The sequence below is a fragment of the Phocoena sinus genome, chromosome 6, assembly GCF_008692025.1.
Source record: "Phocoena sinus isolate mPhoSin1 chromosome 6, mPhoSin1.pri, whole genome shotgun sequence".
Classification (NCBI taxonomy): Eukaryota; Metazoa; Chordata; class Mammalia; order Artiodactyla; family Phocoenidae; genus Phocoena; species Phocoena sinus.
In genome coordinates this window covers 5,455,321-5,469,900 of record NC_045768.1, presented here as the reverse complement: position 1 = coordinate 5,469,900, position 14,580 = coordinate 5,455,321, and the positions used below count along the sequence as shown (strand labels likewise).

Here is a 14,580-nt window from a genome sequence, read left to right as displayed (position 1 = left end):
TGATACGAGCCATCAGTGGGCAGGAGGGCACGCCTGTTGGTGAGAACACTTTCTGGAGGGGAGTAGTTATGCTGAGGATGGTCTGGGAGACCTCGGGCCGCACGGCAGAGACCTCTGTCTGCACAGGCGGGCAGCGCGGACGCTCCAGCCACGGGTGGCCTCGCAGCTCGGCCGGAGGCAGGACATGGGGCACATTCACTTGCCCTGGCCCTGCACACAGGCACTCGATAAATATTGGATTTCATCACACAAACTCAAGAGATTGCTTTGTCCTTAAGCTGCAAATTGGTTTTATGAATAAACAGCCATCAGGGACTGTTTTTCTTAATATAAGAGTCTCGACTCCTCAGGACTGCAGCCCCGGCCACAAGAGAGACCCACAGGGACCAACTGTGACCCTGGGGACTGTGATGGGAAGCGGCCTCCCGTCCACCCACGCCATACCCCGGGGCTGCTGGCCAGGTGTGGAGCCGGCTCTGCCCAAGGGTCTCGGGCAGCTCCTGGGGGCACTAAAGCTGTCTGGGGAACACTTTGCCACGCAGAAATAACGGCGCCGGGGAGTCTGGGGAAATGGTGCAGGAGGCGTCTTGGAACGCTGGGGTGTCTGATCCACCCCGTGGGGCGCTGAGCAGGGTGGGGGGCAGAGGCCCGAGTCGGTCACCACGAGACTTTATTGGAGACAGGACCACACACACGAGAAGTGCACACAGGCTGCGCTAGCATCTGTCCATCGCAAGCTGCGCTGGCCTCTAGCTCCCTCCTAGCCCCGCCCCGCTTCCCACCGCAGGTCTTGTGTGGAGTCGGGCAGCCTGAGGGCACAGCAGGTCAGAGCCCGGTTCCCCACTCCCTGCCCCCCAGTCGCGCCGAGGTCCAACTTCGGCCCTCCGGGTTTGCCGAGTCCTGCCAGCTGCGTGGCCACTCAGGGTTTGGGGACGGTCCTCTCCCTGCTAGCGGATGAAGAGACAGGCCCTGGGGAGGCCCCAGCACTCGGACCAAAGCCTTAGGTCCTTGTCTGTACATCCTCTAATGTGTCCTCCGGTGGGCACGTGGCTCCTTAAACCCCGCCGGTCCGAGCCCTGCTCCCGTCCCCACCCCCGCCCTCCCCTTTCGCTGTAGCAGAGGCAGCTGGCAGTCCTGTTGATGAACCCCACGAATCCTCCGAATCCTGGGTGGCGGGGCTCCCACCTTCCAGGCCAGAGGCCTGCGTGGATGAGGGTGGGTGGCTGTGGGGGACCCAGGAAGAGGTGGGCCCTGGGATATGGATATCGCTTCTGCCCCAAGGCAAACATTATACAACCTATTTACATGCGGCTGCAGGGGGAACATGCAATTTGAGACCTGCCCACAGCTCTGTCCTCATCTCCTGCTGACTGTGCTGAGGCCATCAGGGTGGAAACCCAGCGTCCGTCCCTCCTCTGCACTCGGGGAGCAGGGGTGGCCAGCTGGGTGGTGCCCCCAGAGATGTACCCAAAGTTTGCAGGACAAGGAATGCGGCCATTGGCTGATCCCACAGAACCTACCTGTGCTCGTGGAAAGGAACTTTCGGAAGCTTTGGGGGCATAAATGCACTGCCTGAGGATCCCAGTGTAGAGAACACCCCTCCCCTGCTTGGCTCTCTCCTCATGGGAGAAGGAAGGAAAGGGGAGGTGGGGGTGTCAGCCAGGTCACGTGGTACAACTGGGCCACAGGTACCCCACCATCAAGCCATCAACTCAGACATCATGGGTCAGGGTTCCGGTGCAGTGACCATGGGTGACCTTTGCACCCATCTGTCATCCCTCGGTCTCGGCCGAGCTGCCGCTCCCCCCGGCTTTCCCAGGGCCCCCTTCCTTCTGTGGTCACTCCCATCTCCAGTGATAGCCATTTGCGCCGAAATCACACTGTGAGCTCCTCCAGGCCAGGGCTCAGGCCTGACTCGCTCACCTCAGCCTCCTGGCCCAGGTACTGTTTGTGCTCAGCACCAGCCTGTGAAGGAATGCCCTTTAGGAAAGGGGGTGTGCTGGCCTTATCTGTCCTCACCGTGACGGGCTTTGTGCCCATTAAGCCAGCATCTGGTCCGGCCGTGTCCCCAGTGGTGCCAGGCCTGGGCTGGGACCGGGGCTGGTGCTCTCCGGTGGGAAGGAACCAGTGTCTGCAGGTCGGCCAGACGCTCCTGAAAGACCCTCACCCAGCCCCCGCCAGGCCCAAGCGGTGGCACGTCTGTTCCTCGGCCAAGCCCTGGCACGAACGCCCCTGAGCTCCCTGATGTACACGCGCATCTGTGAATCCATGAACGTCACGCTCACCAGGAGTGTGTTTGACGACAGATCAGAAAGCGCTTGGCACGTTCTGTGAGGCTGGCAGCAGCGGCTCGCCCCAGCCTGGAGCGGGAGAGACGGGGGAAGGGGGCTCCCGGGATGAGGACGCAGGGCCCATCCAGCCTCTGCTTCGTGGCTGGGGGCCCAGCGGCCCAGGTGGGCTGCTTCTCTTGGCTTCTAGAGGATGGGAAAGGAGCCAGCAGGGGGTCTCTGGGGTCTTCCTACACACACCCCTGCCACACTGCCCCTACCCGCCCGCGCCTGTGTGCTCCCGTCACCGCCCTGGTGACACTGAGCTGTCATCACCTGTTCCTTGGCCGTCTCTGATGTCAGCTGAGGGCCAGGAGGGCAGGGATGGGGTCTCGTCCCGCAAACCTTGCCAAACGCCGACAGCCAGGTGGGGCTAGAGGGGACCGGCCAGGTCACGTGGCCAGCCAGTGGCGCTCTGGGCCTTTCCTGCTTCCCCTGGCCGACTCTGAATTACTATTGAAGCACAAAGCTTGGTGGGAGGGGAAGGGAGAGCTGAACCCCGTACTCCCCCACTTGGCTGCCTTCAGGTGTCCTGTATCGGAAGCCCAAGGAGGGGTCGCTGGGCTGCCCACCCTCTGGGCGGCTCTCCAGGCTGACCCCCTGGCCCCCTCGGGTCCCCTCAGGCAGGAACGTGGAAAAGCAGCCCTGCTCGTCCTGGCCGCTGGCCTTGGGAACCTGTGCTTCTTGTTGGGGGAGCAGTAACAGTACATCGGGCGTTGAGAGGATTCAGTGAGAAATGTCTCTGAGTGCCTGGCGGGCACCTCAGGCTCCCCCACTTGCCCGGTGAGGCCCTCCCTGCCCCCGACTCCAGGTGGCAACACCCCCAGTCAACAGCAGGGGGCGACCTCCCCACTGAGACAGCAGTGTCCGGGCTGACCCGGTAAAGGCCACCAAACCCATCTGGGTCCAGGCTTCACCCTCCAGGCCTGCTCCTAGGAGGTCCTAGGGTCCCAGAGTCCCTGCCTGGAAATCGGAGGCGGGGGGGTGGTACAAGCCGAGCCACAGCCCAGCGCAGCCCAGCGGTGCAGGCCCCGCCCCTGCCTTCCACAGGCAGGGGAACGGGGTGGGGCGGGGCTCCAGCTGCCCCGGGAAGACAGGAGGCTGGCGGGCACAACGGCCAAGGGGACTGGGGACGTCCCAGGCCTGCAGAGACAGCGGGTTGGCTCGGGGGTGGGGAAGGGCTCCAGGGAACTGATCTCAGTCACCTTGGGGAGCGAGTTCCCGAAGGCAGCTGCACCCCAGCCTGGCCGAGGGGCATGGCGGGATGTGGCCACCCAGCCCATGGGCACAGGCAGCCCTTGGCACCAGCCACTCCCCAGTCCTTGGGAGAGAGGGCGGACCTCCAGGCACCAGAGGAACGAGGGGGGGTCCGGAGGGCCAGGGAGGCTGGCCTCAAACGTGACCCAGAAAGATCTGACCCTTCCCTCTGTCTGCTAAAAGGGCTCCAGGGGTGCCATCTGCCCCTCCTCTGTATGCCCATCACTCCAGGCGTCTGGGCTGGCAAAGTGGAAGGGCTGCCAGGAGCACGTGGCAGATTCCTGGCCCAGGGAAGGCAAACAGCCCAGGAGCCAAAGTCTGGGCAGGCAGAATTTGGGGTGGTCAAACTTGCCCGGCCCGCAGCAGCCGGGGCAAATTGTGGGTGGGGACAGTGCGAAGGAGATGTGTGGCCTCACTTGTTCAGGGGGTGCTTAGTGTCGGGGTTGGCCTGGCCCACTCCATCGCGAGAGCGGGTCAGTCATGTGCGGGCAGGCGGGCGGGCGTCTGAGCAGGAGCGGAGTTCCGGCTGGGCGTGGGGATGGCGAGGGGACGGGCGGGGGCGGAGACGGGCGGTGGGCGGGGACGGACAGCGCGCCCGTCTAGCGGTCCTCACGGACCGGCCGGATCTTCATCTCGGAGAACTTGAGTGAGTACTGCCAGCCGGTCCAGGAGGACCACTCGACGCCGTCGGCGTAGGAGGCGTGCGCGCCGCGCAGGTACTGACCGTTAAGGTTGGATGTGTGGCAGTTGCGGTACCACCAGGCGCCGCGGTAGAAGGCCGCGCAGTTGTTCTCCGAGTGGTCACTGTCTCGGTCCTTGGTGGTGAACCTCATGCCGCTGTGCTTCAGGAGGGAGTCCCCTGCGCAGGTGCACACACAGGTGTGTACTCACGGGGGCACAGGGGCGTGCATGCATCACAGCTTCCCGTACACAATGCAGTCCCCTGGACGTGCGTCCAGGACGTGCGCGTGCACACGCGCAGACATGCGCGCCCCCCCACAGGCACACTGGTGCACACGTGCGTGCACACCTGCCCCGCCGCCACGCTCGCTGTCCACGCAGCTCACAGGCACACACGGTGCCGCCTTGGTGGTCCCTAAGGCTGTCCCTGCGTCTAGGCAGCCTCTCCCTCCTCCTAGCTTTGTCACACACTCCCTTTCCTTGCTTTCTTGCATTGGCCTGAGAGGAGAGACAGAGCCCAGAGGGGGTCTAGAGGCTCAGCAGAGCCCAGACTCCAGCTGTCCTGATTCCTGGCTCCGGGCTCACTTTCTTTGCTCACCTGCAAAATGGGTGATCTTGCAGGTGAGGCCCTGCAAGCCTCATGTGGCTGGTGTGAGGACCAGTGGGGACTGGGAGGTGGCAGTGAGAAGCCTTCATCCTGGCCGGGAAAGACCGCCTTTGTCCTCCCAGCTGGGGAGACTGCTAGGCTACCCTTGCCCTTCCCCATCCCCGCTGTAGCCTGGAGCCCCACCTGCAGTGCCCGAGTAGCCGGCCACAGTGAGCGGGTACCCATCTTCCTCGGGGTCCACGGAGAGCAAGCCCACGCCAAAGCTCCCATAGTGGGCGTAGGCTGTGCCATTGTCAAAGTCCTCCAGGTCCACGTGTAACTCGTAGGCTGCCTGTGTGGTCAGGGCGTGGATCCTCTTGAGCCCTGGAACGGGGGAGAGAACGGTGGGAGAAGTTGGGGGGGGCCTAGGAAGTGACCTCCCCAGAGAGAACCAAGGAGAGACAAGAGTTAAGCTCACGTGGCTGCTGAGAGAAAGAGACAACCACCGCCAAGTGTATGCTGTCAGTCCTGGGCTACTTCCTTCTTCCTGAAGGCCTGTGTTTGGCAGGAAACAGGACTGACAGTTTTTCATGTTTCATGTTCTCTGTGCTCGCTTTAAGTCAGGCTGTGCTTTCCAAATGTTTTAAGCTGAAGGCTGGTAGAAAGACTGCAGGAATCAGGAAGAGTCTGGAAACGTCTGGATTGGGGGTGATGGCACCTTTATCCTCTCTGACACTCTGGGCTCCAGCCAGACGGGATCTGGTACTCACACGCACTTCCCTGGCCTCTGAGCCTTTGCACATGCTGTTCCCTCTGCCTGGGACACTTGGCCCTACTCCTCACCTGGCTACCTTCTGTTCATTTTCAGGTCTCACTTCCTCAGGAAGGCTGCCTGACCTCCTGTGGAGGTTAAGGACCTCTGCCAACCCAGGTGCCCCCATCGGTGTTTATCATTCTGGTCCTGGCCGCCTGTCTCCTTGTCGGGCCTCCCCCCCACCCCGTGTGGAGGCTCCATGAGAGAGCAACACAACTGTCCCGCTCACTGTAGAACCCTAGCATCTGAGGGTGGGTCCAGCGCACAATAGGTGCTCAATAAATGCTGGCTTCGTGGATGAGAGGCAGAAGACCGTGCCCTCTGCCGTCTCTGGGGCCTGGCTCTGGATGGCCCCTCACCACCCCTGTCCCCCTTCCTCCCCCACCCCACCCCAGCCCCCGTCCCTCCCCTCCTCAGTTCTCCTGCGCCCTCCTTGGGGGGTCTCACACCAGGCCCTCCCCCTCCCCTCCCCACACTCACTCACACTCAAGGTGCTTCCCTGCCGGTTTGATTACCTCTTGATTAAGAGGGCATTTAATTAAATGCCTTACAAGTTATCAGCATTGAGTGACATTTCATCAGCTGCTCCCCCCCCCCCCCCGCCCCGCTTTCCTTTCCTGCACGGGTCAGCGTGTGCACGCCCCTAGGGTGTGAGGGCTGTGCGGCACCCCCCTCCCCACCCAGCCCAGAGGAAAGCCTCTGGTCCAGGGTCCAGGTCCAGGTCCAGGGCAAAGGAGAAGGAGCCATGAAAAGAGCAACAGCCGTACAGACAGCAGACCCGCCAGAACCTCAGAGCAGCCACCCGCGTTCCTCACCAAGGACCCGGCCTCGGGAGCATAAGGGCCTCGTCTCCCTGCCTCTCTCGCTCCTCCCTGGGCGGGAGGCTCACAGCCAGCTGCTGTCCCTCTCTGGGCCCCAGGCTGCACACCCGTGGAGGAAGGGCCAGAGGGCTTTCCAAGCTGTAAAGGGCAGACTACAGGCAACACTGACAGCAGCTGCCGCCCCACCTGGACGGCACTTACAAGTGCAGGCACTGCTGTGAGCGCTGCACGTGGATTCATGAAGCCAGTGGGATGAAAACGAGTCCAGCGTCATTAAAGAGTCCCTGTACAGCTCTTAGAACAGCGCCTGGCCCATTGCACACATTATCCAGGTGTTTGCTGCTTCTGTCAGGATCCAATGAGGCAGGTGCTATTATATTTTTTTATTTTTATTTTTTGCGGTACGCGGGTCTCTCACTGTTGTGGCCTCTCCCGTTGCGGAGCACAGGCTCCGGACGCGCAGGCTCAGCGGCCATGGCTCATGGGCCCAGCCGCTCCGCGGCATGTGGGATCTTCCCGGACCGGGGCACGAACCCGCGTCCCCTGCATCGGCAGGCGGACTCTCAACCACTGCGCCAGCAGGGAAGCCCTGGCAGGTGCTATTATTATCCCTGTTTTAGAGGTGAGGAAAATGAGGCACCGAGAGGTTGAGGAACTGGCCCAGGTCACACAGCTGACTTGCCCAGACTATGTGCTCTCATTCAGTACTTTTGTTTTTAAGGTATTTTTTCCCCAATTTTAGAACTCTATTTATTTATGTTTTCAAAATGGACACTGCTTTACATCATCATCATGAAAATAACGCATGGTCTTTAAACAAAGGAACAGAATCCAGTAGTACGTGAAAAATGAAGTGAAAATGTATCTTCCCAACTCATCATCTTTTGTAAACAATTATTTAGAATTAACTACTGTTAACAAGTTGATTGACGTACTCCAAGACTTTAAAAATATGTCATTCAGTTCTTGCCCAGGACAAATAATCTGATCCAGGAATAGGGCAAGAGGGAGAGCAGCCCAGTGGGGATGCTGGAAGATTCCTTTCCCCACCACTGAGTGGTCGCTGGTGCCCATCATTAGCACCCCACTCCTCCGGGCGAATCAGGGCTCCATGCTCAGCCCCAGTGCCCATGAGGGTGCCCTGAGGGAGGGCCGGGTTCCTCAAGGGTTTTGTTCCCCCTCGCCTCTACCCTTCTTCCCCTGAAGGCCACCTCCCTCCCTGCCTCTACCTCCCCCTCAGTCTTTACTCTCTGGGTTTCTCCAGCCCTTGTTGATCTGCCAGGCTGCTCACAACCCTGGGGGTGAGCCAAGATCCAACCCCATCATCTATCAGAGTTCAGATCACAGACAGTGGGGAGGAAGACCCTGGTGGAAGAATACTGAGATGCCCATCATCACCCCAATGAGCTCCCAGATGGATTAAAGACCTGAACCTACCACCTAACACTGAAAAAGCATTTTAAAAATACTCCTATTTAAAAAATTTTTATTGATATAAAACTAGGAGGGGAAAGCAGGGCCTAAAACTCAGAAGATATGAAGGAAACAACTAGCAGAACTGACTACATAAAAATTGAAAACTTCTAGGAAATAAGCAATAATGTTACCAAAAAAAAAAAAAAAAGCTGAAAGACAGACGACCAGGAGTAACTATGTATCGTGTGTATCTGACAAAGAATCAATAACCTTAATATATAAAGAGCTCCCATAACTCAATAGGAGAAGACAAAACACACGATGAGAAGGTGACAGGAGAGTGTAGAAAAGCAGAGGCAGGGAACAGCGCAGGGCAGTCGAGGGCTGGGCTCAAGTTGACATTCTCGTCAGGGCTCCCTGTCTGTCAGGAGCTAATCAGGGCCCCGCTCAAATGCTTCTCCCACACCCGGTGGCTGCCGACAGATTTCAATTAAGATGCCGGGAGTGGCAGAGGCACTAGTGCTGCTCCAAGTGGGTGGGTGGTGCTGCAGGAACAGGGTCCCCACCTGGCCAACTTCCCCCTATCTTTATACATCCACCTGGGTGTAGGGGATGGGGAGGGACTCGCCACCTGGAAGCTTCTCTCCCCTGACCCCTATCCTGCCCTGCTTGCGTGCACTCAGTTCAGGGTATGGTTCAGAGCTTGGATGGACTCCAGCGCGTGACTCCGGCTCAGGCTTCCCCGACTCGTGCGCGTGCGTGCCCGCACACACACACACACACACACACACACACACACACCAGCCTATGACTTGGGTTACTTGCCACCTCTCTGGGCCTCAGTATCTTCATCCCTAAAAGGAGAGGACACAGCAGTTCCATCCCCCCTGTGTGGGCATGCGGTGTCAGGGCTGATGTATATAAAATGGGCTGAGCGCACAGCAGGAGTGCGGTACGTAGGGGCTGAGGTCACGAGGTCCATCTTGGGGTGTCTGGCCTTTCCTGTGGCTGGTGCTCGCCTGGGCACTGGGGACACAGTGGAGGTCAGGGCAGAGAGGGTCCTGACCCTCTCATGGACTCCCGGTGGGAGGGAGATAGACATTAAGCAAATGACAGTGCAAAGCAGGTGCCTCTGTGCGCAGGAGAGTAGGCACGCATCTGCATCCCGCCCCTGGGACCCACCTTCTCCTGGGTTACCTGGGACCCTCCTGACCCCCACCTGGAGCCCAGACCTTGGCACCCAGCGCCCCCTGGTTAGTGCTCCCAGCCAGCCACATGCCTCCACCTGGCTCTCCCGTCCTGCCTGGCTGGGGAAGATTCCCAAAATCCGTGCCCAAGAAAGCTGAAGGGGGACAGGTATGCTGTGAGGTGTTCAAGGTCATTCAAACGATGCTCGGGGGTGGGGCGGCGGACGGGGGGGGGGGGGTGCTACGTGGCTCCAATGACATGTTTATTTTATGTTAAAAATATAAATGGGAGATGACTGCTAAAGGGGCACAGGGTTTCTTTTGGGGGTGGAGAAAATGTTCTGGAATTAGATAGTGGTGACCGTTGTACAATTCTGTGAATATACTAAAAACCAGAGGGACTTCTCTGGCCGCCCAGTGGTTAAGACTCCGCGCTTCCCACGCAGGGGGCATTCCTGGTTGTGGAACTAAGATCCCCCGCGCAGCGCGGCCAAAGGAGAAAAAAAAGTGCTGATAATGAAAACCACTGAATTGTGCCCTTTAAAATAGTGAATGATATTTCAAACAAACCAAAAAAGCCCCAAACCTGACCTCAGGCCACAGCTTCCTCCCAAATATATACATGACCTCCGACCTTCGATGTTGACAGATGTCATTCTTTAGAATGAAATTATGTGAGATATTTACATTTTAAAATACTGAGTGAATTTCAAGATAAATAGTAAGTAAATAATAGTGATAATAATAATATTAACATAAGCTCATTGAGCCCTTACTTTGTGCCAGGCAAGGAATACGTGCCGGCCCCGGGACCGTGGGAGCTGTGGCCAGGAGCGCCGACCGGCCGCTCTTTGGGGAGATGCGCCCGCGGTGTCCAGAGCACAGCATTGGGCAGTGCTGACCCCCAAGCGCAGGGCAGCACTGGGGTCGTCCTGGTCCTCCAGCACCTGGAACAGTGCCCTTGCACTGGCCACAGCTGCCTGATCCGGGACAGCGACCAAGTCCCAGGGCGTCCCCGGCAGGAAAAGCACACATCTCTGCGGGACGCGCCCCCCCTGCGAGCGCACCGCCTTTGGTTTCATGCTCGTGGAGCTCCTTCACACTGGACACGCTGACCCCCTCTGCACGTAGCACCAGGGAGGCCTGGATGGCATCCATGTGAGGACAGGGCTCGGACGTGACAGGGCGTGGCACACAGGGAGAGGGCAGGCCACACCGCGGGCCGGGCATGAGGAGGCTCACCTAGCCAGTGCTCGCCCGTGAGCTTGCCGAAGCCATCCCGGTACGCCTCCCAGCCTCTGAAGAAGTTCACGGAGCCGTCCTCCCGGCGCTGAAACACCTGTGAAGCAAGGAGGAGGATGGAGAGCTAGCTCCAGCTTTCCCAGGACCCCATGTGCGTCCCCCTGCTCCACACTCTCCCTTCACCTGCCTGCCTGGGGACAGCAGGGGCTGGGCCTCCATTTCCCTCCACAGCTCCCACCGGGCCCCAGAGCAGAGCAGGGACTCGGGAGTCTCGTGGTGGCCCGAGGGGGTACGGACCGAATGCCCCCAGGCCCTGAAACGTCCCCTCAGGAAGGAACCGGGGTGGACTGGGGTGCAGTGGAGGAAGCCTGGCTTCCAGGCCCACCTCTGCCGCCCCACTGTGGGACCCTGGACGGGTCCCATCCCTGCTGGGGCTTCAGTTTCCTCACTGGTCAAATAATAAGGGGGTGAGCAAGGGTCCCTATATCTTTTCCCAGGTCAAAACAAAACTGAACAAAACCCCATTCTCAAGTTTTTAAAACCCGATACACACACACACACACACACACACACACACACACACACACACACACACACACAGGCCTGGCCGCCAGAGCTCTGTCTCTCCATACGCCCCTGCTGCGGTCACGAACTGCACATCCCCCCTTATAAAGAGCCTGGGCAGGGGATGAATGGGGGCTTGGGAAAGCAGAGCCCCGGCCACCTCTCAGGGGAGGACCAGGGGTCCACAGCCAGCGGGGGTGTGACTCGGGTACTGACAAGCAGCCCGGCTGCCTCTGTTCTTCATTTTAATAACATTCTTGGTTTGGGAGTCGGGAATCCCATCGGTTAAATTGCTTTGAAATAAGTACCACGCTAGTCCAGGCCAGAGCTGCCTTGAGTCTGTACAAGGTCCACTGGCAATCCTGTTCCCCGCTCGCCCCCCGCCCCGCCCCCAAACTCTTTCTAAGAAGCCTTTCTCTTGCTCATTTGCAGAGGGAGGTCGCATCCGCCCCCAGCACCCCCATCCGCGCCCACGCCGGACGCGTTAGAGATCTGGCCGCAGCACCAGCGAGCCGCCCGTTTCATCCCTAAGCAGCCTGATTTCAGCCGCCCGGAGCTGCGTCTGCCCGCAGCTCCGCATCTGTCCGCGGGGACCCATCCGTCACAGCGCTTGGGCAGCTCTGACCTCAGGTGGCAGGAGGGAGGTGACACCTTTTTTTCTTGTTCGCTACCTGCAACCTGGCCCAGCCCTGACACATGAAAGCCCTCAGAAGGGACGGGCGCGGAAGGAAATTTGATCAGGCTCGGAGATCTGAGAGCCGGCGGAGAGAGGTATTGATGGCTGCAGATCAGGACCCTGAGCACGCACCCCTTGAAAGGCCTGATCCTGGCAGAAGCTCAGATGGTCCCCCGAGAAGGCATCGGACAGCGGAGCCTGTTTCCGCAGGAGGAGGCGGGGGAGAGGGGGGCTGGAGGGGCCGGGGAGGGGGCATAGGGGGGCAGTGGTTACAAACCTGGGCTCTAGAGCTCGGGCTCTGCCCCTTACAGCACCAGCCAGTTACCCCACCTCTCTGAGCCTCAGTCTCCACATCTGTAAAACGGGGACCCCGGCAGCACCTACCCCATCGGTGACCCACCGAGAGTAAGCTCAGGGGCCCGGCACACCGTAGATGCTCAATCCACACCAGCCAAGGAGACCCACATCCTTGGGATGCAGGCCGGCCAGGGCCACCCCTCCTCCCCCTCCCTGGCCCCTGCCCCAGGCCACACCCAGCCCCTCCTTCCTGACTTGGGCCCTTCTCCTCCTGAGCCTCCTGTCCCAGGGCACGTCCCCAAGCCTCGTTCACTCGCTCTAACGTTCCACTGAGCATCTCCACGTCAGGAGCAGGGTGGGGAGACTGAGTCAGGGCCCTTGGGTCAGAGGAGCACGGGGAGAAGCCTGGCTCAGGGGACCCCCACCCAGGCGGGAAGTAGGACTGGTCTGACGAGTGGCGTGTGGCCAGCGGGGCCGGCATCTGGGAAGGAATCCAGGGTGGCCCTGAGGAAGGGCCGGGTCCTGGGCCCTGCATTTCCCAAGGTGTGGTCTGGGAAAATCATTCCTCCTTCCGCCGCCCCGCGCCCCAGGCCACGCTCTCCTCGCCCACTGATCAGCCCACCTCCCGGGACCTCAGCAAGGAATAAATTACCGAGTGGCTGGTAGTAGTATTGCCATCGGTATTGTTGTTCCTGTTCCCGCTATTATGAAGTAGAAGTGGGGTTACCACGCTTCCAGGCACAGGCAGGACCCGAACCCCAGAAATGGGGACGGACGGGCAGAGTGGCCAAGACCGGCTGGGGTTGAGAGCTGACCACAACATATGCTCTGCGTAAGTCTTCCCTGCCCGGCAACACGCACGTCCTTACCCCAACCCTGGGAGGCTGGTTCTGTGTCCCCTGGGCCCCCTCCTTGTTACAGGAGACAGAAACTGGCCAGAAGTTAGGTGGCCGTGAGTGGGCAGTCTGAGCCACACCTCAGCCTGAGGCCAGGCTGGACACCTGGAGGCCAATGTCCTACGCCCCACATCCACGCTCTCATTTGTCACTGGCCAGGGCTTCCCAAGCCTGCCCCCTTGCCTCCTTGCCAGGCCTCTCAAGGCAAGAGCTGACCTCTAAGCCACCATCCTCGGCCCCTCTTTCCCTCTGCCTTGCGGGGCTGGGCGCCAGTGACAGGCAGGGCCCCTGCTGGGGCTCGGTCTGGGTGTATGATCAGAGGGGATGAGCGCACGTTCAAGGCCACCTGGGCCTCCCCGCCTTTCTCCTCCACCTGGGAAGGTATCTGCAGTCAGCCGTGAGTGGCAGGCATCCCGCCGAGATGGCTCGAGTCCGCAGCAGCTCAGAGGCCACAGCATCGTTTGCTAACACGGGCGCTTTACCCCGAGTGGTAACGAAGCATGAACCAGCCCTTGAAGACACATCCACGCCGCGTGGCTTTTAGACTTTTGGACCGTGGTCCAGGGAAATGCAGTTCACATCATGACACATACACTCACAGCTGTTTGTATCTGAAACAAAAGCTTCCCAAAGGATGTATGCCTTTAAGATGAGCAGGCACTAATATCTTCTATCCTGTTCTACTCTATTCCACTCTATTCGATTAAAAAAATAACGTTGATCACAACCCATTACACTGATTTCTCCACCTGCCCACGGAGTACAACCCGCAGTTTGATGTTGCCGGCCTTTGCCACGGGCTGCCCTGACTCCTTGGTTCAAACGCTGAGTGACTGAGCATGCTGGGCACTGGCTGGGATCCCAGACTCGAAACCCTGGCCTTGCCCTCGAGCCGATCGCAGTGCGTCGTGGTCAGCAGAAGCGTGTTCCAAGTGAGCACGGGGCCTGCGAGGCTCCCAGGAGCACGTTTCCTCTGATTCAGAGGCTCAGGGTGAACTGCAGCTGTGGCTTCAGATTTCTGGAAACCAGCTGGACTTCAGGGGACGCCAGATGGCAGGATGTCACCAACGAGAAGGCCTTCAGTCACAGAGCAAGGATCAGCCAGAGAAGAAGAGGGAAGCGAGTAAAGGATTGATCCCCCTCCTCCACGCTGCCCACAGAACAGGGGTCCCCACTTAGGCAAAAAGTGGGGGAAAGGTAGGGAAACTAACTGTTAATTTTAGGGCTAAAACATTCATCAGTCTGGCTCCTGGGGCCTTCTCCCTAGGGTTCCGGCTGCGAAGTGATTGATGTAGAAACGCTTCCGCGGCCTCTTGGGCAGGTGCCACGAGTGGGAAGACAGACGGGGTGCGTTTTCTTGGTGCGGATTCTCAGAAGCCAGCAGCCTGCTGCCCGGCGTCTTCCAAGTGCCGCTTCGTGAGGCTCTGCCAGGGGCGCGCTGGGCCCACACGGTCCTGCAGATGGTGCTGGGCGGTTTCAAAGGAAGGAGCGGCTGCACTGGGGCGGCAGGAGACAGGGGGTGCAGCAGAGCGGCTGGCTCTCCCGTGTGTGTCAGACGGGCTCCCGGGGCCTGTCTCGTGCTCTGCAGGTCTGGTCTCTGCCGGGGGCCCCTTCCTCAGACGGGCCCTGTCCGACCTGCTTCTTGTTTGCCACGCGGCCCAGAGTGTGGAGTCTTCCCGAGTGTCGGGGCCCGGCTGTGTGGTCACCCCAGTGCCTTCAAGGACAGTCACAGCCCTCCCCGCCACAGCCCGGGAGGGAGCGTTTCGTGCCCTCATTTGGCAGATGAGAAGAGTAAGGTTTGGAGAGGTGGGGCGAC

General features: G+C 59.8%; 1 protein-coding gene across 2 annotated transcripts in view; it reads right to left on the bottom strand.

Annotated features, from left to right (window-relative positions):
• Positions 1–653: 653 nt before the first annotated feature.
• Positions 654–14,580, bottom strand: part of FIBCD1 (fibrinogen C domain containing 1) — a 34,305-nt gene continuing 20,378 nt past the window's right edge. For both annotated transcript variants that reach the window (XM_032636383.1, XM_032636382.1), the window contains 3 exons: positions 10,332–10,428; positions 5,056–5,235; positions 654–4,443 (listed from right to left, as the gene is read on the bottom strand). In XM_032636383.1, the coding sequence (XP_032492274.1) occupies positions 4,184–4,443; positions 5,056–5,235; positions 10,332–10,428 (537 nt within the window). In that variant the 3' untranslated portion in view covers positions 654–4,183. The remainder of the gene's footprint in view (positions 4,444–5,055; positions 5,236–10,331; positions 10,429–14,580) is intronic.